This window comes from Lissotriton helveticus, chromosome 5_1 (genome assembly GCF_964261635.1).
Source record: "Lissotriton helveticus chromosome 5_1, aLisHel1.1, whole genome shotgun sequence".
NCBI lineage: Eukaryota > Metazoa > Chordata > Amphibia > Caudata > Salamandridae > Lissotriton > Lissotriton helveticus.
The window spans coordinates 95,452,234-95,478,188 of record NC_136065.1 but is presented as its reverse complement, the minus strand read 5'-3'; the positions used below and the strand labels follow the sequence as shown (position 1 = coordinate 95,478,188).

Sequence of the window (25,955 nt, the reverse complement as noted above, 5' to 3'; positions counted from 1 at the left end):
AGCAGAGCTACATGTCCCAACAAAAATTTCATACGCAGATGATACCCAACAGCTGTTCACCTGCAAAAAGGGTACTAACTTCAGGGGAGATGAGAATAACAATTGTCTGACAGAGGTGTTTTCCTGGCTAAGATTGAGCCAATTAAAGTACAACCCTGAGAAATCGGAGATCATTTTCTTTGGGTCTTCTGCCAGGGACGTCTGGCGTCAATGGTGGCCTTCAGACATGTCTCCCCCTGTTACCTCAGTGAGCACAGTCAAGAACCTGAGGATGAAGCTAGATGACAATTTAACTATGAAAGCCCAACTCCAAACCGTAGTGGGGACATGTTTTGGCCTATTAAAAATGCTTAAGAACTTTCTTCCCTTACTACCTGTCACTCATAGGAAACTGTAGTTCAGGCTCTTATTGTTTCGAGGCTGGACTATGTCTAAGTTTTGTAACTGGCCCTCCCAGAATATCTACTGAACCGGCTTCAAGTGGCTCAGAATTCAGCAGCCAGGGTGATTCTCCTGTTAGGCCCTAGAGCGCGGGTTGCCGCCCACATGAAAGCCCTACACTGTCTGCCGATCCGAAAGAGAATTCAGTTTAAAGTGTTGGTTTTGGCTTTCAAAGCTTTACATGACACTAGTGCCTCCTATATAAGAAAGAGAGTAAAAAATTAGCTATGGTTTCATTAAGATCACTTCCGCCCTCTGTCGCATTATCTGTGTATACACTCGAGGGATCAATATGAATGGGGGAAAGGCATAATTCAGAGACTGAGACCAGTCCTGAGTGAAAGCATCCGTTGCCAGAGCTAACGGATCTGGTCTCCAGATGAAGAACTGAGACATCTGCCGATTCAACCTGGACGCAAAGATGTCGACCTGGCATGGTCCCCAGATTGCCTGTAACCAATGAACCACCTGCCGCTGGAGTTTCCAGTCGCTGTAGTCTTTGAGGTGGCATGAGTGCCAGTCTGCCACCACGTTCGACTGGCCCGGAATATATTCCGCTATGACCGATATCTGGTGACTTAGGCAATAGTGCCACAAGTCCTTCGCTATCTCTACTAACATAGAGGATCTTGTGCCTCCCAGTTTGTTGATGTAACAAGCTGCCGATATGTTGCCCATCCTTAAAAGGATGCCACATGAGACTTTCTTGGGTGACAGCGTCTTGATCGTGAATGAGCCGGCGAGCAGCTATAGGCAATTGATATGGAGGTCTAGTTCTTGGAGGGACCACCTACCTCCTGTGGAAATATTTCCGCAACGTGCCCCCCCAGCCCCAACGGCTGGCACCGGACTCTATGACAAGTCTGGAAGGGAGCCTGAAATGGCCCTACCGTTCCATGCTTCCACGTGGCTGAGCCACCACTGAAGCTCCTGGCGGACCTCCGATGACAGAGGAACCAGGTCCCTGTATGAGAGACCCTTCTGTAGGTGTTGAATCTTCAATCTCTGAAGGGCACGATAATGAAGGGGGCCCGGGAAGATCGCTTGAATAGATGACGCCAGGAGACCCACTGTCCTGGCGATGGCTCCCAGCGAGACTGTCTGTTTGGACAACAGAGAGCGTAGTTCCTTCTGTATGTCGCACAGTTTGGAATGGGGAAGGCTCAACTGTGCCGCGTGAGAATCTATGACAAAACCCAGAAAATCTATTTTTTGCGATGGACGCAGTACGGATTTGGTTTTGTTGACCACAAACCCGAAATTTTGCAGTGTAGCAATAGTTATGCACAGGTGCTGTGCCGCCATCTCTGGCGACTGCGCAATGATCACTATATCGTCCAAATACACTATCATGCGAATCCCTTGCTCTTTGAGGTAGGCTACTACTGGTTTCAACACCTTGGTGAAACACCATGGGGCCGAGGAAAGTCCAAAAGGAAGGACTAATTATTCCTACCACCGGCCTCTCCACTGGAATTGCAGAAACCTCTGATGTGGAGGAAAAATCAGAACAGATAGGTAGACGTCCTTCAAATCCAGACGGACCATCCAGTCCCCCTGTTTAAGAAGATCCGCCAAGAGATGGAATCCCTCCATCTTGAAGTGTTTGAAAACCATTTAGTGATTGAAATCCTTCAAATTGAGTACCTACCTGTAACCCCCGCCCTTCTTCTGAACCCGAAAAATATTGCTGCAAAAACCGCGAGGGCCCTCGTCGCAACGTGCTATCGCATGTTTCTGCAGCAATTCTTCAATTTCTGAATCTATGAAAACACATTCTGTTTGGGAAAAAGACAGCTGCCTAGGCAGTCTGTCCTGAGAGGGGACCTGAAAGAAATCTAGATGAAACCCCTGAACAGTTTCTAAAATCCAAGCATCCTGAGACAATTGAGCCCAATTTTGAAAGAAGTAACGAATATGACCCCCCAAAGGGAGTGGGGTAGTGTCTGGTGCACTCACCTGAAGATTCTGTGGCCTGGAAGCCACCACGGTAGGCTCCCCTGTTGAAACGCCTCTTGTTAAAGCGCTGCCTGGTAGGGTAGAACATTCCCCAATGGGTGGAATCCCAATCGCCTCTACCTCGGCCTAAGTCGCCTCTCTGGGGGCCTTGGAAAGACTGGCGGCCAAACGAGCGTCCCCGGCCTCGTCCAGCCCTGTTATAAACACCAGCCTGAAAGACTCTCTTTATTTCCGACTAGGCTTCGTCGAGAGTCGTGAATGTACCCACATAATTAGCCACGTCCTTCACAAAACGCTCACCGAATAAATTGGCATCCGCCAGGGGCCCAGGTTCTGCCGCTGCGAGCTTGGTGAGGTTGGAATCCATCCTCATAAGGAGGGACTTACGACGCTCTGTGGATATTGCGCAATTAGCGTTGCCCAAGAGGCATATCGACCTCTGGGTCCAGCCTGCCAGAACATGCGGGTCCATCACCGTACCAGATTCTTGTGCTTCCGGGGCCATCTCCAAGATTTTGGCCAGGGGCCCCACAACATCCAGGAGCTTATCCTGGCACCCTCTCCAGGCACGATCAATGCCCTTTTTAGGATCCGTCGCAAACTTTTGAGAAAGGTCAACATGCTGGAGTCTATGTTGGATGTTTCCGCGACTTTATCAGCAATGTCTGGCATAGGGCACTCAGACCTGAGTCTATTCCTCACCTTCTTGTCGAAACTCTTACGGGGTGGTCATGTATATATACGGCGACCGCCGGCACCAGCAGCCAAACAGAGGATCTCGGATGATCAATGTCTGCAGGGTTGAAGGTAAAGGGAGTGGACACAGATTGAGCGGGCTCCACATTCTTGGACTTCTTAGTCTTCTTCCTGGGAGGAGACTCATCAGGGGTGTCAGTGGATGTAGAGTCAGTATCAGTGTCCGGAACCTTGGACTTACTGGGATCAGGGGCAGGCAGTGAGGACAAGGTATAGGAATGGGGCCAGAAGTCAGCTTGAGAACCAGAAGCCGCACCGTCCTTAGGGGCTGTAGGCGAAGTGAATCCATGGCGCTTAGCGAATTTCTCCAACTGCTTTGTGATCGGTTTTAAAGCAGTTGCCAATGCTTATTGAACAGTTCTCGTAACTGTCTTCTCCAGGGGCTTGTTGACGGATTCCTGGACCGAGGCATCCAGGGCCTCAACAATATTCTCCTCAATGGAAGGATTAACCACTTCCTCTTCATAAACATCATCCTCCTCATAAGTAACCCAATCCTCCATGGTGGTGCCAAATTTATAAATGGACCTGCTCATGAGGTAAATAATTTACTGAGAGGAGTAATTGGGGGAGCCAACCCACAGCACAAGCCAATCACCAGGTACCTAGCTCCTCAGCCCAAGCTGTAGCCAAGTTCTTGCAGACCTCAGGGCGTAAAATGGAGCAAAGAGCAGTGAAAAGAATACCCAGGAGGTGTGCTCCCTCCAGGCCAGCGTTTTTGCAGCCTGTCAAGCGTAGGGGTTCTGCTCAGGAAAGAATCCAAGGTGGAATGGCCAGAAAACCTATAAAAAACGGGCAGTAGCGATGTGGTAGCCCAATCCTACCAAAAACCAGCCCAATTGGGCTACGCACATCGAATTCCGACTAAAAGTGAAAGTAAAACAAGCTCCGAGCGCTTCCGGCCAATGAGGGGGGCCTCTGTGCTCAAAATTATATAAATATTACCCCCGCCGTCGGCGGGTCGGTACCGGTGATTTTTAACACTTGGAATCGGCCCGCAGCGGCCGCTGTATGCAAAGGACCCGCCGTGCGGGTGAATCATCTGGGGAAGACCGCTGCAGGAGCGTCACGCTCCCCTCTTGCCTATCGAGAGAGACTCGGCCGGTGAAACCCTGTGCGCGATGCTCGCACTGCTCAGTAAACCCCAGGCCCCGCAGGGACGCATCGGCAAGCCGCGCGCACACCCCTGTTGACAGCGGGGTGTCACGGTCAGCCGACTAGCACAGAACAAAGCTGTTGGTAGCCAAAAGTTCCAATAACAAGAAACAACAGTGCAAACACAGCAATAATCAGCTCGACAATGAGTAGAATAACGCTCAACCGGTATATATCAAATACATTAGCATAATCATAAGTATCGAGTAAATGTACTTAACTGGCTGCGTGAGCAGCAAAGAAAGAGGAAGATATCCGGTATTGACTGGCTCTTATGGGCTATGACAGGATGTGATGTGTTGTTTGCATCATGGGAAATGTAGTTTTTGATATGTCATACAAAATTTCATTGGCTGCTGTGTGTAGCAATAAATGAAAGAGAAAGCATAATACGAAGCCTCCGGTCCTGTAATAGAATCCAGCATCCCGGGTACAACTCTGAAGCAGCAGCAGGCGATTATTCCCAAGTTTTCCCTTGCCCGCAATGGTGGCCTCTCCTTCCAAGTACAGGCCTCCCGTCTGTGGAATTGCCTGCCATTGTCACTTAGACAGGTGCATGATTTACTCATCTTCAGGAAGAGGCTGAAAACCTGGCTAATTTCAGCAATAGTCGAAAACCCCTCTCTCTTTTAGTATAGTTCAGTATTCTGTCATGAGGTCTTTTTAGAGCCGGGATACTCTTCTGAGTAGCCGTGCGCTTTTATAAATTCCAATTTACATTACATTACCTGCAGAAGGGAGGCACCCAGGATTCCCTTCTCTGGCCTTGGCTTACTCCTCAGTGCTGTGCAGAGCTCCTTGATGTCATCAGGAGCATCGGATGTGCAGTAGAGCTCAGTGTATATCCTGTCCCAGGATTATTGGCTGCAATCCATCTGTCCAATCAGATTCATTGTTCACCCCAAATCTTTGAAGGGAGCCTTTGAAACTGTAGGTGAACCCCAAACAATCTCTCCTCCATTCAAGACCGATTGTCGAGACAGACAGTGGTACGAGGCCTTGAAACCTTCTAATATAGGACAGGAGTTTGAGGAGCTGTGAGGGGGTCGGGGTGAGACAACGAGAAGGGGGACTGGAGGCACTGACTACAACTAAGACTTTGATACTTCCTACAACAGAAAGCATTTCACACACACCGAGGTCCCCATCACCGCACATGGGAACCTCACCTCACATGTCCACATGCACTGCATCCTATAGACCTGAGCCTGAAGGGGCCTGAGCCTGACAGCACTGAGGCCCTCCTCATAGCAATAGAGTGCTATACAGATCTGTGTCACAACATGTATGCTACAGATGCCATACATACAGATGGAGTCCAGAGATGACATACTACACAGAGTCAGAAGGTAGTATTAGTCACTCTCCTCTGAGTAAGAGGCAACATCTACCCCACTATATACTCGGCTGCTACAAACCTTTAGTAGTGTCATGGGCAGGTCATTGGAAGAAGATCCATTTGGGTTAAAAGCAGGACAACTCTGGGTGGACCTCAATCTGCTCTGTTTGAGAGCAGGGGGGCTCCTGGTGCGGGTCCCCTCCATGAGAAGATATCCTGGGTCAGGATAGTAAAACGGAAGCAGTTTGTCACATGGACACTGCGCCTAAACCTTTGACAGTACTGTTCACAGTCTCAATCTAACTGCTGCTATCCTGCCATACTCCATGCTTGGGGTCGGTGCCTGTTTTCTTGGCTGCCTGTTCCTTGTTGCAGACTCTGCCCCAGAGAGTTGCCTGCTCTCTCACTAATCCTGCCTGTTCTCAGCTGCGGCACTGTATTAGGTTGGTGCCTGCTTCCACTTGCAGACCCTGTAAAGGGCTAGTCTCTGCTCTCTCAGTCTGGCAGGTTGCTTGTCACAGACTCCTTTATGAGTCAGTTGCCTGTTTTGTGTTGCAGACCCTGTAAGAGGCGGGTGTCTGATTCTTGCTTCAGACCTTGTAAAGGCTGGAACCTGCTCTGTTGCAGAGTCTCTCAGCGGACAACAGTCTGACTCCTGTCATAGACCATGAAAGGGCTTGATGTCTGCGCTCACCCTCTCTCGCTGCCTGTTTCTTGTCTTCTACTCTATATGGTGCCTGCTGTCTCTTCTCTCTCACACACCCCGTATGAGGCTGGCACCTGTTCTCTTGCTATGATTGTCTGTTCGCTGTGGCAAACACAAATGGGGCATGTGCTTACTGTCACTTTGGCTCTCTGTTTTCTCTGTCACAGACCCTTTATGAGGATAGTTGCTGTCCTGTTGTCTTCCTGTGTCTGTTCTCTGTCACAGACCCTGCCTGTCGTTGATGCCTGCACTCTTCCTCTGTCTGTTCTCTGTCAAAGACCCTGCCTGTCGTTGGTCCATGCACTCTTCCTCTGTCTGTTCTTTGTCGGAGACCCTGTAGGACTCTGGTAACTGCTCTCTCAATGTGTCTATTCTCTGTCACCAACCCTGTAGGAGTTGTTTTCTCTCTTCCTGTGTCTGTTCTCTGTTACAGACCATGTACATGTTTGGTACACACACTCTCGTTTTTGTTGTCTGTTCTCTGTCACAGACCCTGCCTGGGGTTGGTGCCTGCATTCTTCCTGTGTCTGTTCTTTCACAGACCCTGCCGGGGGTTGGTGGCTGCACTCTTCCTGTGTCTGTTCTCTGCCACAGACCCTGCCTATGGTTGGTGCCTGCACTCTTCCTGTGTTTGTTTTCTGTCAAAGACTCTGCCTGGGGTTGGTGCCTGCTCTCTTCCTGTGTCTATCTGTTGTCACAGACCCTGCCTGGGGTTGGTGCTGCACTCTTCCAGTGTCTGTTCTCTGTCAAAGACCCTGCCTGTGTGTGTTGCCTGCACTTTTCTTATGTCTGTTCTGTGTCAAAGACCCTGCCTGGAGTTGGTGCCAGCTCTCTTCCTGTGTCTGTTCTCTGTCACAGACCCTGCCTGGGGATGGTGGCTGCACGCTTCCTGTGTCTGTTCTCTGTCACAGACCCTGCCTGGGGATGGTGGCTGCACTCTTCCTCTGTCTGCTCTCTGTCACACACCCTTTCTGGGGTTGGTGCCTGCATTCTTCCTGTGTCTGTCACAGACCCTGCCTGTGGTTGGTGGCTGCACTCTTCCTGCGTCTGTCACAGACCCTGCATGTGGTTTGTTCCTGCACTCTTTCTGTGTCTGTTCTCTGTCAAAGACCCTGCCCCCTGGGATTGGTGCCTGCTCTCTTCCCGGGTCTGTCTGTTCTCTGTCACAGACCCTGCCTGGGGTTGGTACCTACTCTCTTCCTGTGTTTGTTCTCTGTCACAGACCCTGCATGTGGCTTGCACCTGTTTAGAAAGAGGTTCTGATATGTTTATTCAGTCAATGAGATGTAGATGTAACACATTCAAGAACGGAGCCAAAACACTGACACCATCGTCTGTGTCCTTCTCTGTGATACTTAGGGCTGGTGCTTAGAATCTGGATGTGTGTGGCTGGTATTAGCAAATAATAATGGCCTAAGACAGGGCTGTGCACTTGCCCCGCTTCTTTTTGCCATATTTTTAGCAGACCTGCCATCTACTCTGGTGACTGACAGAAGTGCTAGCCCAAAAGTGAATGGGAAGCAATTATCCTGTCTACTGTATGCCGAAGATTTAGTAATTCTTGATCAGACTGAGATGGGTCTACCAAGGAAGCTAAATGCTTTTAGTAAAAATTGTGCTACAAAACGACTAACAGTAAACATGGATAAAACGAAAATCCTGTGTTTAGGAAAGAGAGATCAGAAGTTCAATTGGTATTTGGGGCAAACCAAATTAGATATGGTCAATGAGTACAAATATCTCGGAATATGTTTTGACAAGTCACTAAAGTGGGGTATGCACTTGGAGGCACAGAAAGTAAAAGCCCAAGCATCTGTATGTGGGCTGAAAAAATGTAATTGCAGTTATTGTGATATGTCCCATAGGCCATTGTTGAAGGCCTACAATGAAACGAATCCCCTGCAACGTCAGTATGAAGCAGAAATTCTCTGCCTAGGCAGTAAAAGTACCTGGGATAGCGAGGAGCGTAAATGCATAAAATCGTTATTGTTACTTCCTAGCTCATCAATGATTCAGGAAATTACATTGGAGTTAGGAATGACTTCATGGAATGTACAGGTGCAAGTGGGTCTACTTAGATTCTGGAAATGTTTGGGGATAGGAGTAGATACGAATGTGTCACAATGGTGTATAAAAGAGATTCAGCATAGTGAATTAAAATGGGCCAAGGCGACAAAAAAGAAAGTCTACACCATTTATGAAAAGTTGATGGTGAAAATCGATCTGCAGACTGCATATAGATGAAACAAAGAGTGTACTCAGATCTTTAGGGAAGGAAACGTCTAGATTGATCGAAATGGAGTACCTGAGAAAGAAAGAATCTGTGAAGTTTATGAGAAATTGTTGGGTGAAAGAAATCTGCTACCCTTATCTAGACACACTACCTAACCAATGGCTTAGAATGGAAGTACTAAGGTTGAAAATTGGTATCAATCCTGCTATGATAAATGGTAAAATAAAAATAGAATTGATGCGACCTGATGGTAAATGCACATGAAGGATGGGTATGAAATGTAATAGTTTACACATCCTAATGAACTGTTAAAAATTGTTAGCTCAGCGAAAACAGTTTTTACGCCCACATTTCTTAAAATATGGTACTAGGTCACGTATACATGCAATTGAACTTCTCACTGATATGATAAATCTTGAAATTGCAATAGCAGTTGCGAAGTATATGCAGGCTGTTAAAAGGTTTCTTATGGAATAGGAAATGCCTGGCTGTAAGTTAGGTTGAAGCAATGATGTCTAGGGATTTACAGCGAGGGGTGATGAATTTGTAATTATAAATAATGTCATGTTTTTATGTGGTTGAAAGACAAACGGTCCAAATAAACTTTATTTTTTACTTGACTTGTGTAGCTGGTACTTACATTATTAATGTATGACTGGTACGTACCATTTGGGTACATGTGGCAGGTACTGTAGTGACTCTGTTTTGTAAGTAAGTCCGCACTGTACGGATCTACACTTATTTTTTTGCACGCTCATCTCTGCAGGTAAAACTTCAAGAGTGGCTGCGTCTTCTGAAGAAAGAGGAAAAATATTTTGTGGAGTCTAAAGTCAAGGACGATGAACAATATAAAACAATGAGGGTGAGTGGCTGCAGTCAGTGCTGTGTCTCTGTATATGAATGTGCCCATGTCTTTTTGTGACCTCCTATAGTTCACGACACACAGAGGCTGGTGAGTCGCCCTACAGACTGGGTCATGTTCCCCCCCCAAATAAATATACTGACCAGAGTCACTGCACTTGGATATTGGAGCTGAAATCAGCCAAGGGCTCGTCCTAAAATACATAAAAACAAGAATTACTTTTCTGACCTTAAGGTTTTACTTATATACTTACACGGTGTGTGCATGTGTGCGCAGGTGTGGCATTGTCTGGCTGCGAGTACGTACCTGCGTGTGTGTGTGTGCATATGTGTGTGTTTGTATGTATGTTCATGCTTAGGTGTACGTGTCTCAGTGTGTGTTCATGTATGGATGGTCCTCTACTTATCTTTGGGAGTGCATGCATGTCTGCGCATCTATTTGTCTGTCTTTTTATGGGCTTGGATTAGTGCTTGTGTGTGACTGCATTTATGGACTTTGAGACACAGAGTATGCAAATACATGTGCATGTCTACGTGCATGTGTGGTTGAGGATTGTGTATGCTTTAATCCGTATTTATTGGCTGTGAGTTTGTACCTACATAAGTGAATGCCTGCCTATGAGTATGTATATCACAAGGTCTGGTGGCATTTGTCAGTGTGTAAATACATGTGTGCATTGTGTATGTATATGCATAAGTCGAGAGTTACACAACTGTGAGATTTTATATGCATCTGTGTGTGAGTCTATATGTGTATGGATGGGCGTCTCTATGAGTCTGTGTATGCATGGACTGAAGTTATCCATTTGGGAGTTTGTACAAGATTTGTGTGAGTGTGCAGATTAATATGTGCATCTGTATGAGCGTGCACCTCTGTGGGGTTGTGTATGAATGGATCTGGAGTTATCTATCCATCTATCATACCAGGCAAGCCTGGTGCATGCCCCTTCCTAATCAAAGGATTTTGCTATGTAATTGTGCTACGGTATTGACATCCAGGACCGCGAGAAGACCGCAATGGGTGCAGAAGGCGGACGTCCCGTCTTGACAAATGTGTTACTACATACGGGCTCCCCTCCCAGGACCTGCAAACGGCTACAAGTAACACGTAGCTAGTGTTTTTTCCTGTGAGTCTGTTTGTTCCAGTGAGTCCGTAAGTACACAGACACCACTCATCACACAACACACCTTAGCGCTTGTGTTGATAACACGAAAAACGTGGCTTATTTTTGCCACACCCTCACTACATTCACCTGGTCCTGAAGAATGTCCTCGCATCTTTTTAAGAGGCTGAAACATGTAGACCAACCACAGTGACAACCTAGATCAATTTATCTCAAAGTTGTCCTTTTCCTTTATTAACCTGGTCTTGGGCCGCTGGGAATAAAGTTTTTATTTGGTAAGGATTCCCAGAGACGATTTTAATTCGCGCCACTTTTTTCACAACCACACAAATCCAGCTCAGCTGTAATCAGGCGTTGTAGCACAACTGGGTGGCATTCGGCTACCCAGTTAAGACCCCAATGTTGAAGCATGACACCAACTAGGTTGGTGGGTGAGGGGTCTTTTAATAAACCTAATGGGTTTCTGGCACTCATACAAATATAAACACCAGTGAATCGTAGTTGTTAGTGGGTCCGTCCACTGTGTTTTCTTTATGGTATTGTATATATGTAAATTGATACTTGTATAGCGCACTACTCACCCGCAAGGGTCTCAAGGCGCTTGTACGAATACCGCTGTGGAACCCATCCTGGCTTTCCCTGTGAGGTGTCCACTCCTGGGCACCCCCAAGGTGGGGGGCAGGCATCCTTAGCGTTGTGGGGGCCGTTATATACATAATGAAACCACAGAACATCCAACAGAGTTTATATAAGTAATAAGGAGAGCATGAAAACTCCAACATTGTGTAGATTGGTATTTATTCCACAAATGGTTCATTAAACCAAAATGGCGTCTAATCTTAGCACGTTTTGTGACATACATTCCCTTCTTCAGGACATTTGCATTTCTAATGACATGGGCACAGCTCAGCTTCACCGCTGACTTTGGACATTCTCTGTTCTGTTCAATCCGCAAGGTTTTTCTGCAACAGTCTAATTAATCGGCCATAGTTTGACGTGTCAAATTTTATACCTTCATTAGATTTCTCTTACAGGGATAGACCACAGCTGACTGGAATGTCCCAGGATAACTAGTGCACTTAACCCTGCCTCAGGATGGAAGAAATGGCAGGCCTGTAACGTGGAAGCCCCTTCAGCAGTGGTGCACATTAATCACCTCTCTGACACAGCCATTGGTTGTGATATTTAAGTGTTCAACAGGGGCATCTGTAGTGATACAGTTAACAAGGGTGTTGTAGGAAGGTGGAATCTGACTATATGGTTGCCCCTACTTTTTTCCTGCTGTTTTGCTGGTTTTCGACTTAGTTGGACTGGGACCCTGCTAAGCAGGGCCTCAGTCTGTCTGCTTTCTCTATAAATTGGACTCCATGTACTTAAGGTACATACCAGATTGGGTATTGGGTCACCTTTGTGAGTCCCTGTAGAGTGTACCGTAGGTACCCAGGGCATGGGTGCATCCAAGGCCTATCAGGGGCTGCAGAATGTATTATGCCACCCTGGCTGGCCCTCCAAACTGACACAACAGGTCTGTTCACTCAGCTTAGGTAAGGTGGTGTAATCACGCCTTACTTAGATATAGTATACCTATATCTACCTATATATATATATATATATATATATATATATATATAGACACATATACACCTATAAGCCACTCCTACGGTAGGCCTCGACAATCCTGGAGGCAGAGTGCTTGGTTTTATGTGAGAGAGTGCCCTAGCATGCGCTGAGCCCCTCTGCGGCTTTCGGCACCATCTCCTTATAGCTGTTCTATGATATAGCCCTACCATATACTCTTAAGTGCATTATAATCCTCGCGGGTAATGCTAACTTTCGTTTGGCTTTATCAAAACATGTTGTGTAAGGTGTCAAACACTTTGGAATACTTCCCCCCGCCAGTCCTGGCGGCGGGGGTAGCATTCCACCCTTCTAGAGGGAGAAGACATGTAGTTACTGTTAAACCAGGTAAAAGTTAGACAGAGCCCCAGCATCACAAAATGGATGCTGCAGCCGCAGACACGAGTCTGACCTCCTGCTGCTGGACGAAACTCCGGCAGGGGAGGCTTGGACACTAGGTTTCCTGTCCAGGGATGTGCTAGTGTTGTGTAGCATTTTAGGACCCTATCGTAATTTTCCAGATTCATGCCCTTATATAGGTATAAATCACCATATCCTTATATAGACATAGAAATCATTACCATATTTAGACATAACGCATGCAGTTCAAATATGGCAGGGCTACTTCCACTAGTTCCGAAAATCCACAACGATTTCTTGGAAAACTCGCCTTCAGCAGCTAGGGACTTCACCTTGCTTGAATATTGATTTGTCCAAGAACTCATGGAGTTTTCAAAGAACTGACACTCTTTGATGACGTTATTATGTCCAACTTTACGTCAAACTTGGCACCTTCAAGGTATAAATATGCCCGCACTTGCTCTAGCAAACACACTGTGGTTTGGAGCAGTTCGACTATCTACTTGCCCAACGCATCCTGCTACAGCAAGTGCCGAAGGAAGCCGACCCTCCAGCAGACGCACTGAGAGAGACGCTCTCTTTTCTCCTGCCGAGAAATCCAGCTCCAGTGTTTCCAAGCTACCCTTGCGGGTTGTTGGGAAATCGAATCCTGAGCCTGACCTTTTTCATTCCAAATCAAGGTACAGAGCTGATCAGACCCTAAGAGAAATCTTGGATAGATTCTTGGCAAAAAGAATACTAAACTTAAGCTACACCTCACTTACTTCTTCCCTCGTACTAGACTTAGGTTAGGTACATCGGGGTAGGCGTATTTTAGAAGCACCAGTTGAGTACTTTTAGTCTTTATTTATTAATGTATGTATTCTATGTATTGTATGGCTTAGAAACCATACCATGCTTTTACAGTATTACTTTATAATACTCTTCGTAGTGTACGCATTGTACTTTGCAACCAGTATTACGATTGTAGCAGTTCATTTCTTCTAAACGAGAAAGAAGACTTCAATAAATACTTTTCATTGAAAACGTCCGTCTCTCTATTTCTCTGCACCTCTGGTGAAACGAAGCATGCACGATTAACTGAGTGAAATATCTATCTATTGTTTCCGCGACTCTAGAGATATATTTCTTATTCTTGGGAAACAAAGTTGTCATGTTTATGCGGTTGTCAGAAACTAATCCCTTCTTGTGAATTCGAGGAAGTTTCTAGTGACCTCTGAGCTAGCTGGCACTCACAATTAAGTGTAATATATTCGATAGAGACCTAGTCGACATTAGTCCTAGGTCAATTCCATAGTATATATTATTCCAATGCGCAGAGCCTATTGGGAATGTAGGAACTACAGTGCATGGCGCCCAGCGTTTGGTAAGGCACTAATTTAACGCTAGATACTAGAGTAACTCAGTCATGCTTTTCACAGAGACCCCTTTTTCCCGTAAAATACTCCAATAGACGTCTGGAGTGGGTTAAAGGATAAAAATATCCGCCATAACTAAGTATGATGAAAAAATCCTGTGTATTAGTTTTTGGTTTGTTCAACGTTGAAGGATACAGTGTTCCAAAATATTGTGCACCTTATCTTTGTTTCCTTGAAACTTGCTCTGCAAACTTTCATTAAACAATGTCGCTTAACGGCGACAACAACAAAGCCGGTGGAGCTGCAGTAAATGCAAACCAGCCGGGTTTTGACAACAGGTTTTCAACAAACCGACGAGGATGCTATAATCATCCGGAAAACATACGGAAAGCCATCAATATAAAGCATATAACAAATGGCCTATCGAGAGATGGTAGGGTGATATTTGTCATAGAGGCACATGAATATCGGCAGACAGAGATATTCTATTCATGGATTGTTTTTCCACAAGCAAATCCAACAACACATGTGTTTCACTTCTACAAAGAAGAGGAAAATCCAGCGAAATACGTTCTTTTTGAGGACATTGAAATTCCACTAACTTACCAAAAGCATCATCTCTGGTTTAAAGGCGCCCCACAACATCAATATCACATTACCAGGCTCGGTCCACTAGGTAGACCAGGAGCAACATGGCCGGTACTAGCCAGCTATACACCACATCCTGACATTGAAAGAATGACAGGACCAGAACTGTTAGCTCAGCTAAAACAAATAATTAAAATACACAGACAATTGGTTCAATATGTCATGCGGACTCGAACAGTCCAACCTGCTATAAGGATTCCACAGCACACCCCTCACCAGGGGAACACAAACAAAATGACACCACAGACTATACAATCAGTCATTGGTAAATTACCCACGAAACAGGAACACATTCTGTTCTGGTTAGCTCAAAAAATTACTGAAATAGAGGCAGTATTTCCTGATAGTACACCTCATGAGAAACACAGGATTCTAACAATCTGGTTACCAATGGGGATCGCACCACACGTGGAGGACTGACACACTTGGGTACAGTCTTTGCTTCAATCTACACAAAAACACATGGTGTCCCGTCTATGGCGGTAATATTAGACGTTCCGAGACAGATTCAAAATGAATACGGTCCAAAACCGGCCTTGAATCTTGGTATGAAATTACTGAAGGATTTCAAACAGGCCTCAGCTATCTTATTAGCTAACATTAAAGGTGAAGCAGCATCAGTGGCAATCCACCAAAAACTAAAAGAACTTGATGTAACTGAGCAACCATATGAACTTGCCAGAATTATTGAACAATCCTGTGAAGAACTAGGTAGAGATAGTTTGGGTGGAAAACAAGTAAAACCCCAACTAACTGAAAATCCTGAAAAAGTTTTTAATAAAAATAATCTAACTACTCCTAAAAAGAAATGGAAAAATACTAGACGGGCACTTCCTAAAGAGAAGTGCTCTCAATCCAGAGGAAGGTCTCCCCAAAGGGAGCCCTCTGAAAAAAGGTATAACCTCAGAAATAGGGATAATTTGAAAAAAACCTGATAGATATCAAGATACTGATACACGTTCCTCTCGTACCTTTCAGACTTCCTCACAGAAATCTGAAAGAAGAGGACGATCAGAACACAAGTAAGAACGTGTGAAGTCCAAAGACGAACAACACGTTCCAAAAAATAAGAAAACTAAATTTAACAAGAATCAGGTAGCAAGTCTTAAAATCAGACATGCCGAGGATCTTGAGGACCCAACTCAAGAACGGGGAGTGGGCCCAGACAATGCTGGACAGCGCAGCAGAGGTTCCCATAGCTCACAATATCTTGAATGATCATCCGGAGACAGAGGATCTGAATGAATACATTCAGGTTGAAACTGCGGACACCAGTGTTAGTGTACCCCATAAGTTATATGAAGTAACACTCTGGATAGAGGGGGACATAACTAGAAAAATAAGAGCACTCTTTTAGGAGAAGCTCTCTAAGGGTTATGACATCCTTTTAGCTGAAAAAGTCTGGCCACCTAAATTTGTCAGAGAGTGCCCACATGGCGAATAAATCATTATGCCAGCCTTTTCTAATCATATTCCTATTAACAAAAAATACACCTATGCCAGAAAATGGGCCGTGGCCCAGGCTCCAGCATTATATAAAAATCATGTGGGATGGGATGAGGATTCTCCTCACCATAAAATCCAATTAAAAAATCCACCTACTGCTCAGAGGCAGTATCCAGTTAAGCAGGAAGCTAAAAAACAGGCCAGGGAGATCTTAGATCAACCTGAATACCAAGGGGTGATTGAAATATGCACCTCGTCAATGAACAACCCTTTGTTTCCTATCTCCAAACCAGACAATACATATCGTCTAGTTTTGGACTACAGACATCTAAACTCTTGTTGCAAAACCTTTGCAGTACAAAATGCACACAGTGCAGCAATGATGAATAATATTGTGTGTAAAAAATATAAAATTACATTAGATATTTCAAACGGTTTCTTCTGTCAAAACATTGCACCGTTGAGCAGGTATCTGACCGCTTTCTCATTAATGGGGACACAGTGACACTTTTGTCGTCTCCCCCAAGGATTCAAGAACAGTCCAGGGTTATTTTCAGCCAGAGTAACAGAGTTACTACAAATGTATGATGATGAGGCATTATCTTTTGTCGATGACATCTATCTAACAGACGATGATGTGGACAGGCACTTGAACAGGGTGAACACCATAATACTTGGATTCGCCTCTGAAGGGTACAAATTAAATTTTAAAAAATCAAGAATTACTAACCTCAACGTCCTATTTTTGGGATATAAACTTTCAAGTGAAGGCAAAAGCCTGGCAGCCAACGTTTTAGAAAAATTTGCGCTGCTCCAACCTCCAAAAACGCTGAAAAACTTAGTCAATTCTAGGATTCCTAAACTTCGGAAGAACTTACATTCTTAATTACGCAGAAAGGGTTAAACCTCTCATACGAATTAATCAAACCTGATTTCAAACCAACTAATTGGACTCAAAATCACACAGTAATTTTGCGTTCAGTGCAAACAGACATGTTAGCAACAACACATTTACAGACACGCGACAATGTACACAATCTTGTAATCCGAATCATCCCAGGGAGATGCGGATTCACATACCTAACTTTAATGAAGGTGAAAATGTACCAATAGCTTCCAAATCACACTTGTACACACAAGCTGAAATGAAATTCACTTCAACAGAAAAAATTCTGACAGCGGTTCATACTGCAGTAGCAATGGAAAGAGCACTCGCACAGGGAAAACGCATAAAGGTCGTTACGCCTGTACCTGCCTTAGAGGCAGTGACAAAAGCGAGCATACCAAATGCCAAAGCTTTTCATCCAAGATGGATACAATGGGTTAATTCCCTTGCTGCAACAGACGTTAAATACGTTTTTGACTCCTACTTGAAGACACAAGAATTTCGCCAATACGAACAAGAATGTCCTCTGCTCACTGAAATTCTGCCTCTCGAGCATTACGGATGTATAATTTATACAGACGGATCAGCACAACCCGCAATTGGGGGTAAACAAGCTTATAGTGCTGCTTGCGCGATTGTTAAAGGTCGCTGGCGCGATGGTAAATTCGGACCTATGGTCACAAAAACTCAATCTCAGGGAGACTGTACAGCTCAGCTAGCTGAACTACAGGCTTTCAAGATGGCGCTTGAAAATACCGATCGTGAATTCCCCACACTTATAGTGTGTGATTCGTATTACTGCGTCCAGTCTTACAATGAATATTTGCAGAACTGGGTTCAAAACGGTTTCAAAGACGCAAAAGGTGGCACAATCAAGCATAAAATGCTTAGGGAACAAATAGTTCTTTTACAGAAAGAACTACAAAAGACTCACATGATTCATACACTGAGTCATCAGCGTGATGGCGTTCACGTTTAAGGGAATTCATTGGCCGATGAAGCCGAGAAGGCAGCTGTGCAAACGGCTTCCGTAGCTGCAATCACTCGTTCAAAAACAAAAATAGATGGTGAAACAATGCTAGCTGTCCCCATCCTCCCTATTCTCCCCATGGAAGCCAAACAGGTGGCCATACAGGGCTTAATACAGTCACGCCTTGACTTCAACAATGTGCTCTACCTTGGTGCCCCAGAATACACTCTGAGAAGGCTCCAGATAGTGCAGAACTGCGCAGCACGCATTCTGCTCGAGCTCCCCCGCAGACAATCAGTGAGGGCCGGACTGGTAAGCCTCCATTGGGTACCGGTGCGCCAGAGAGTTATGTTCAAGGCAATGTGTATAGCACACCAGGCCTCCTGGAACACTGGCCCAGGATTACTCGTGACCTAATCACCCACTATACTCCTAGTAGAAGCCTCCATTCCAGTCAGACCTTCCTCGCAATGGCCCCCAGAATAAAAAGGTCTAGATCTGGAGGCAGGACGTTTTCCTATAATGCTGCCAGGTCCAGGAACGCCCTTCCACTGCACCTCAGAGCCAACCCCAATCTGTCTGCGTTTCGCAAACAGTTGAAAACTTGTCTATTCATTCTGCCCAACTAACTCTATCCTAGCCTCCCTATATGTTTTCTTGTGGGTTCATGGTACTCTTAGCGCTTGGACGCCTCCGGGCAGCAATTCGCGCTGTATAAATTCACATCCTATCCTATCCTATCCTGTCAATGCCACAAAGAAAGGCTACAGTGCTGCATTACCACTGAACTATCCACTCAAATATGCATACATTATTGACGCAAACTCCTTTCCTTTTGCTTGAATCCCTGGAGTGGGGGATAGAGTAATTCCAAACAAGAAACAGAGAGGTGCTTTGATTCAAGAAGCACATATGGGAGAGGGTCTGACACATCAAGGGATCTCAAAATCACTAAGAGAACTAGAAAAGATGTACTGGAGACCAGGGATGAGTCTCCACATTTACAAATTTGGAATAAATTGTGATGTCTGCTACAGAGATCATAGCTTTGAACACCACCAGATATCGGACTACAGTGTAGCCAGCCCAGTACAGACACCATTGTTAGACAGCATTACGCTTTCTACACACAGATGTCAACATGGACGAATGCGGTCCCACAACTAAAAGGACAAGATTCATTTGGATGTGGCCTCAGTGCTCGGCTGACGCTCGAACTGTTATAAAAGATTTGCGAGTCTTCATCGACATATACGCAATCGGCACTCTACATTCTGAGCAGGGTCCTGCGTTTAGCTCTCGAGCTTACAAGGAGGCCATGGCCAGCTTGGGCATTGCATTGCGGTACTCAAGTCCTTTCCATCCTGAGGGAAATTTGATAGTGAAAGAAAACAAAAACCCTTTGATATCAAAGATCGTTTGGCTGTTTTACAGGACTTAAATGAAAAAAGAAGAAGTCTAAGCAACACCAACAAACAGCCAACGACCACTGAAGACAAACTACCTGTCCTAGCAAGACCTGTCTGGATTCCAAAGATTGGGGATCTGGTCAGAGAAAAAATAGCAGATAAGAAGGAATTTGGGCCTTCTTACAGAAAACCAGTACCTGTACTAGCAATCCATGGATCAAGAGCAGTGTTACTGCTGCCCCTTGCTGGAAAAAAGGAGAACAGGTCCGTCCGTGCTGTTGTGCCTATCAAGCTTGCTGGCGGCGGCCCTAGAATTATACAGGGGCCGGCGGGAACTGTAAATTATTTGGAAGTCTGACTGAAAGTGAACTCTCAGACATGATGGACATACGTGAGTGACGCACGCTGTTGTGGCTGGGGCCGGGGGAGTCCGATCGTCACAGGCTGTGACGGGCGGACTGAAAATCGGCCCCCAGCCACAAAACCGGCCCCCTTTTCAAAAACCGGCCCCCCACCCCCTCCAGCCGACCGGGGGATTGCCCGGTGCCCAGACTCACCAGTCCGGGCCTGGATGCTAGCTGAACGGAGACAGAGGCCTCCGCATTATGAGCCAAACAGCCTGCCACACTGCCTGATCGAGTCCGGGCGGGAGATGGGACCGGAGCGGAGCCCAATGATAACGCGCTGCAGGCGTCACGACCGCTGAGGAGCAGCGCGGAGGCCCCCTTCTCGCAGCGGAAGTCTCAACACGAGGAGGTGAGGTGAGGCGAGGCGCGCCCCCCCCCCCCTTTTTCACGGTGGGACCGACCCTTCTGCTTATTGCTAAAACCGGGGATCACAGAGCTGGCGACGCCTGGCCCTAAGATGGCCGCCGCCCAGGACACTCTTTAACTGTCCTTGCACATTGGAGGCCACAACAAGGAGGGTTAAGGTCATATTCACAATTCCCACACCAACACTGCATGGTGGGACGGATCCTTCCACCCCCCCACTACCGATCCTTTCTGCACACTGCCACAGCCGGGGATCACATAGAGCTGGCAACGCCTGGACCTAAGATGGCCGCCGCCCAGGACATATAGCTCTGAGAGGAAGACTTTTGAGGTTCCTTCCACCTCACTGATTCTTATAGCGAGCTTGGGCAAGGCCCCCCCTTCCTGTCGATATGATGGGCCCCTCAGGCCTAATTCATCATTGGACTGAGCTGAAATCTGCCGACTAATGATGCCTGACCCTAAGATGTCCGCCACTCTGGACAGAAAGTGTCACATTGCCCCCCATCATTACCAGATCGCGCTGCAGGCCGAGGAAAGGCCTCCCCCCCCATCTTATGCTCATGGTTGGCTTCTCTGGCCTACAAATTCTACAACAGCATGGAGCTAGGCTTGGACAGATTGACTGGAACACTGAATAATATTCTCCTCTGTAATAATCATTTTCCATCTTCCTACTTCCTATCCCCTATTTCCTTCTATATCTTTCTTATATCTTTCTTATATATATTCACTACCTACCCATTTTCTATGCTACTTTGAATACCACCCACCTCTTGACAGATTTATTTAAACACCCTTTAAGGCATTTCCCCTCACTCTGACTCTTAACCTTTATCTTTCTGTTCTTATCCTCTGAGGCAGAAGCCGGAAGACTGTATTTACATCTGTTTTTAAAATATGCACCATTCTCACTTGTGCTAGAATTGAGGCGGAAGCCGGAGGACTGTATTTACATCTGTTTTTAAAAACTGCACCATTTTCACTTGTGCTAGAATTGAGGCGGAAGCCGGAGGACTGTATTTTCATCTGTTTTTAAAAACTGCACCATTTTCACCTGTGTTAGATCTGAGGTTGAAGCCGGAGGACTGTATTTTCATCTGTTTTTAAAAACTGCACCATCTTCACTTCTGTTAGAATTTCAAAGACCTTAGAACTCACCTGCTTGGAAGCGCTGACCTGAACGCGTCCTCACAGATCCCCCCGACCACCCCTGACACAGCGACCCCAGCGCTGAATCAGGAAACGCCCAAGGCGGTAGCCACGCCCACTGCGAGGCCACTCCCACCCCCAGAGACTACAAATGTGCCGGCCATACCAGCGCAGCGGACGAGCGCAGCGGGAGCGCCGTTTGCGTGCCGAAGGCGTGCCTAAGGCAAGCCCGTCTGCGCCCGTCTGCGCACGACCGGGCCTAGGGCCACTGCCCCTGCCGGATACAGATGCCCATAAGGTAAGATACTCACGTCGGGAGTTACTAAGTCTCAGACCCCCCACCCCCTCTTGTAAATACACTCACGACCTAAATGGACCCTTCATCCGCTGCACCCTCTGCAAGCCAGTACAACGCAAATTACTTATAAAACCTCACAAGCCTGCTGCCCTGATACTGGCCTCACTTAACTGCCGTTCGCTCCCCAAACATGCGACGCAGATCAACCACCTCATTGAAGACCAAAAGATTGATATCCTCTTCCTCACGGAAACATGGCTCGCCCCACATTCTGAGGCAGACATGGTGCTAGCAACCCCTCCAGGCTTCCTCATTCAGTCCCTACCCCGCCCCCTAGGCCGAGGTGGCGGTGTCGCCATCATCCACCAGGACCACCTTCTTTGCAAATCTGAGGATGCACAGATCCCTGACTCTGAAAGCCTGCAATTTACAATCAAACTAGACTCGACCAACACTCTGACAGGAGTCCTTGTCTACCGCCCTCCCGGGCATCCAGGCCCTTTCGCGAGCGCTCTCCTGGACACTGTTACATCCCTGGCCCACTCCATATCGAATTTCCTGATAATAGGAGATCTTAACATCCATCTCGAAGACCCTACCGACCAGACAGCAGCTGACCTGATCGCTGATCTGGCAGCTCTTGACATCCACCTCCTTAATTCCGGACCCACTCATACCAAGGGTCACCTGCTGGACCCAGTGTTCACTAACACTCCATCGATGCAAGTGAAAGATTCCTCCCCCTTACCCTGGACAGACCATTTCCTAATTTCCTTCCTACTGCCAGGTTTCTTCAGGAAACCTCAAAAACCGCCCACCTACATCAGGGACAGGACCTGGTCCAGACTTCCTACCGAAGAGTGGGCCAGCATTCTTAAAAACACCTGCCCGGCACGCGCAGACGATCCGGCTGTCGCTGACAGCAATTTCAGAGAGTGGATCACCACCTCCCTGGACTCCGTACTCCCACTAAGAACTAGGGAGGATAAAAACGGAAAACCTGGGTCCGCCCCGTGGTATACCACTGACCTCCGACTCCTCCGTAAAAACTGCAAAAGAGCCGAACGGCTTTGGAGGAAAGACTGGCAGCACTCCAGCAAGGATGCATACCACAATACAGTCAGACTCTACAAAGATGCCATCAGGCACGCCAAAGCCTCCCACTATGACACGCGGATTACAGAATCTTCTAATTCAGCCAGGGAATCCTTCATAATCGTAAAGGAGCTGCTCAAAGTACCCCATTCACCGTCCTCCAGTGTCCCATCGGTGGACCGAAGTAATGACCTAGCCACGTACTTCAACGATAAAATCGCCCGTATACTAGTTTCCCTCCCCCCGCCCGGGCCCACCAGCCACTTGGACAATTCGACACCCCCCAGTCAAACCGAAAGTCATCCTCGTCCTCAACTTGAGACATTCAGGCCAGTAACATGTCTGGAAGTCGAGCGAACCATGACCAAAATGAGAAGTGGTTCACCACTTGATGCGGCTCCCATCAGATTCCTCAAAACCGTTGCCCCTGTCATTGTTCCCACGGTCACGGAGCTCATTAATAGCTCACTTACCCAGGGATCTGTTCCTGCCAGCTGGAAGAGCGCGGTGGTAAAAGCACTCCTTAAAAAACCTCAGCTCGATCCAGCAGACATGGGAAACTATCGACCAATTTCTCTCCTACCGGCAATCAGCAAGCTAGCTGAGAAACTGGTCAACAGACAATTGTCCCAGTTCTTTGAAACAAACAACATCTTACGGGAATCCCAAACTGGTTTCCGCCCGGGCCATGGCACAGATACTGCCCTCCTCGCCGTCATCGAGGAGGCAAGGCGCATACTGGATTCAGGAGGGTCAGTGGCAGTGATCCTCCTGGATCTCAGCGCAGCCTTCGACACAGTCAACCACCGTGTCCTCCTCCATCGGCTCGAGGCAGCAGGGATCACCGGGACGGCACTTAGTTGGACAGAATCCTTCCTCACCGGACGCACGTTCCAGGTATGGGACGGCATCTACCACTCAGCCACCCTCCCCCTCACAAGCGGGGTCCCGCAGGGATCCTCCCTGAGCCCGACGCTGTTTAACGCATATATGGCTCCCCTGGAAGACGTGGTGACACCATTTAACATAAAAATGGTAAGCTACGCTGACGACACTCAACTGGTCGTCTCTCTATCCCAACTAGCCGACCACCCAGAGAAACTGGCGAACTGCCTTACCCAAATACACAGCTGGATGAGTGATTCATCACTAAAATTAAACGGGTCTAAGACCGAAGTGATGCTCCTGGGAAAACAATGGGCAACCATCCCCCCAACAGTCTGGCCCGACGTATTCGGAGAAATCCCCTCCCCGAAGCGTGAAATCAAAACCCTTGGAGTATGGCTCGAACCGGAGCTCACCATGAAGACGCAAGCGGCCAAAACTGCTGGCACCTGTTTTGGGCTCATGCGCACCACCCGTAAGATCCTCCCATTACTTCCTCCTCCCTCTAGGAAACTTCTCATCCAGGGGCTAGTTTTGTCCCGTCTTGACTACAGCAATATGGTCTACCTGGGCGCCCCAGAGGCCACCCTGACTAGACTACAGCGGACACAGAACGCTGCGGCCCGTCTGCTCACGAACCTTCCGTCGAGAGTGTCAGCAAAACCAGCCCTCAAGGCCTTGCACTGGCTCCCTGTTCGCCAAAGGGTGGAATTCAAAGCCATGTGTACAACACACAAACTTATCAACGGATCTGGCCCTACTATCCTCAGCAGCCTGGTCACCCCCTACAAAGCATCCATATCCCTCCGTTCAGACAGTGAGCACCTAGCCAACGTCCCCAAATTCAAAAGGACCCGCACCGGAGGCCGACGATTCTCAGTGCAAGCGGCCGTGAGATGGAATTCCCTCCCACGCACCCTCAGACTGGAAGCCATCTACCTGACCTTTCGCAAAAAACTGAAAACGCACCTATTCCCGAAATAACTGTTCCTCCTCCCTCCCTCTCCTTACAGGATAAACAATCTCCTTACAGCGCGGGGATGCCCTTGGGTCACCAGGCGCTATACAAATCGCTAAAATAAATAAAAAATAAATAAATCCATAAGTAATGGGCCCAGTGGACTCCAAAGATGTAGCAGACGGCCAAATCTTGCTACAATCCAAAAGGTTGAAATTGAAAGACTCATCACCTTTGAAGAATCTGCAGTGTTAAAAGGACTATGCAACAAAGCCATGGAACTTGTGCCTCTTGAGACCCAAATAATAGTTCGTCAAGACACTCCGGTCTACAATGATATAGCCTCGGAGTATAATATGACAAGGGATCAAGCAGCTCCAGCGATTTCAAGTAATCCGGATGCAATACCAAAAATTGACAGAACTGCCTCTGGCTATTTCATCAACTTTGATACATTTTCTGAGGATCCCAGTGAGCCCGAAACAACGCCAGCAAATAAAACTTTCGAAGACCGAATATCGGAGCTCTTTCAACAACTTGCAAATACTTATCTGGTTTCACCATGGGTTGAATTTTAGATTGTGTTAGGTGTACTTTTTCTCCTACTTTGGCTCATTCTTCTTTTAAGTTTGGGAAAGTTGATAGATGGAAAATATAGTAAAATGGAGACAGCCAGTAAGAACATCAACTTGCGCCTGAAGCCACACCAATCATCTCATCGTGAACAACAAGACCTGTCATCAGTGAACATCACAGCCATTCCTATACCAGGTGGTATAGCATGGGACAGAACTGATTACGACATTTATGGTCCTGTAGAGCTGTTGAAGATTCCACACCAATTTAAGGTTTCTTTGAGTGACTTTATTTCACCCAGAAAATTTTCTGATGATTGGGACTTTGAGACTGTTAGCAAAATGATGGCAGACTTAGAAATTTCAGCAAAATGTACTAAACATGAATCCTTAGAAGGTTCATCAGATTATGAACAAATGTATTGTTTTAATCACTATGGTCATCATTATTTGCACAAACTGCAAACCCTATAAATGTTTTAACTTATAATCAATGGGAACATTATCCGACGCCACCAAAAGGTAGCTCTAAAACATGTTATGAAAAATGTCCATACTTTTCAGGTTTCAATATCACAAATCCAGAAACTTTTTACTTTAAAAATGTTAATCAGACAGGAATGAAAAGTACGTTGAGCAATATTAAGCACATTTATTCTGCGGCCTTTTATGCTTAATTGTCCACATTAGGTTTTTATTTTTGGAAAGACAACATTGAGACAAAAACTGTCTATGGCACAAAAGACTGGCAGGTGCAAGGTTTAGAAGCCTTATTCAGAGCATGCATCATCCCAGAATAAATTATGTTTTTAAATGACACTGTTCAACAGACAAAGACAAAGATTTAAACAAACTGTCAATACCTAAACCCACACCTGATGGTAATTGAACTACCACATGAGGAGGTAGACGTAAACTATATTTTACAACAGAACAGAACTTTAATCCTGA

At 46.5% G+C, this 25,955-nt stretch overlaps 1 protein-coding gene across 1 annotated transcript in view; it reads left to right on the top strand.

The window, feature by feature from the left end:
- The window catches only part of LOC144754205 (E3 ubiquitin-protein ligase TRIM39-like), a 223,139-nt gene that overhangs the window by 11,903 nt on the left and 185,281 nt on the right, over window positions 1–25,955 (top strand). Inside the window, exon 2 of the mRNA XM_078641791.1 lies at window positions 9,356–9,451. Coding sequence (XP_078497917.1) covers window positions 9,356–9,451 — 96 coding nt within the window. The remainder of the gene's footprint in view (window positions 1–9,355; window positions 9,452–25,955) is intronic.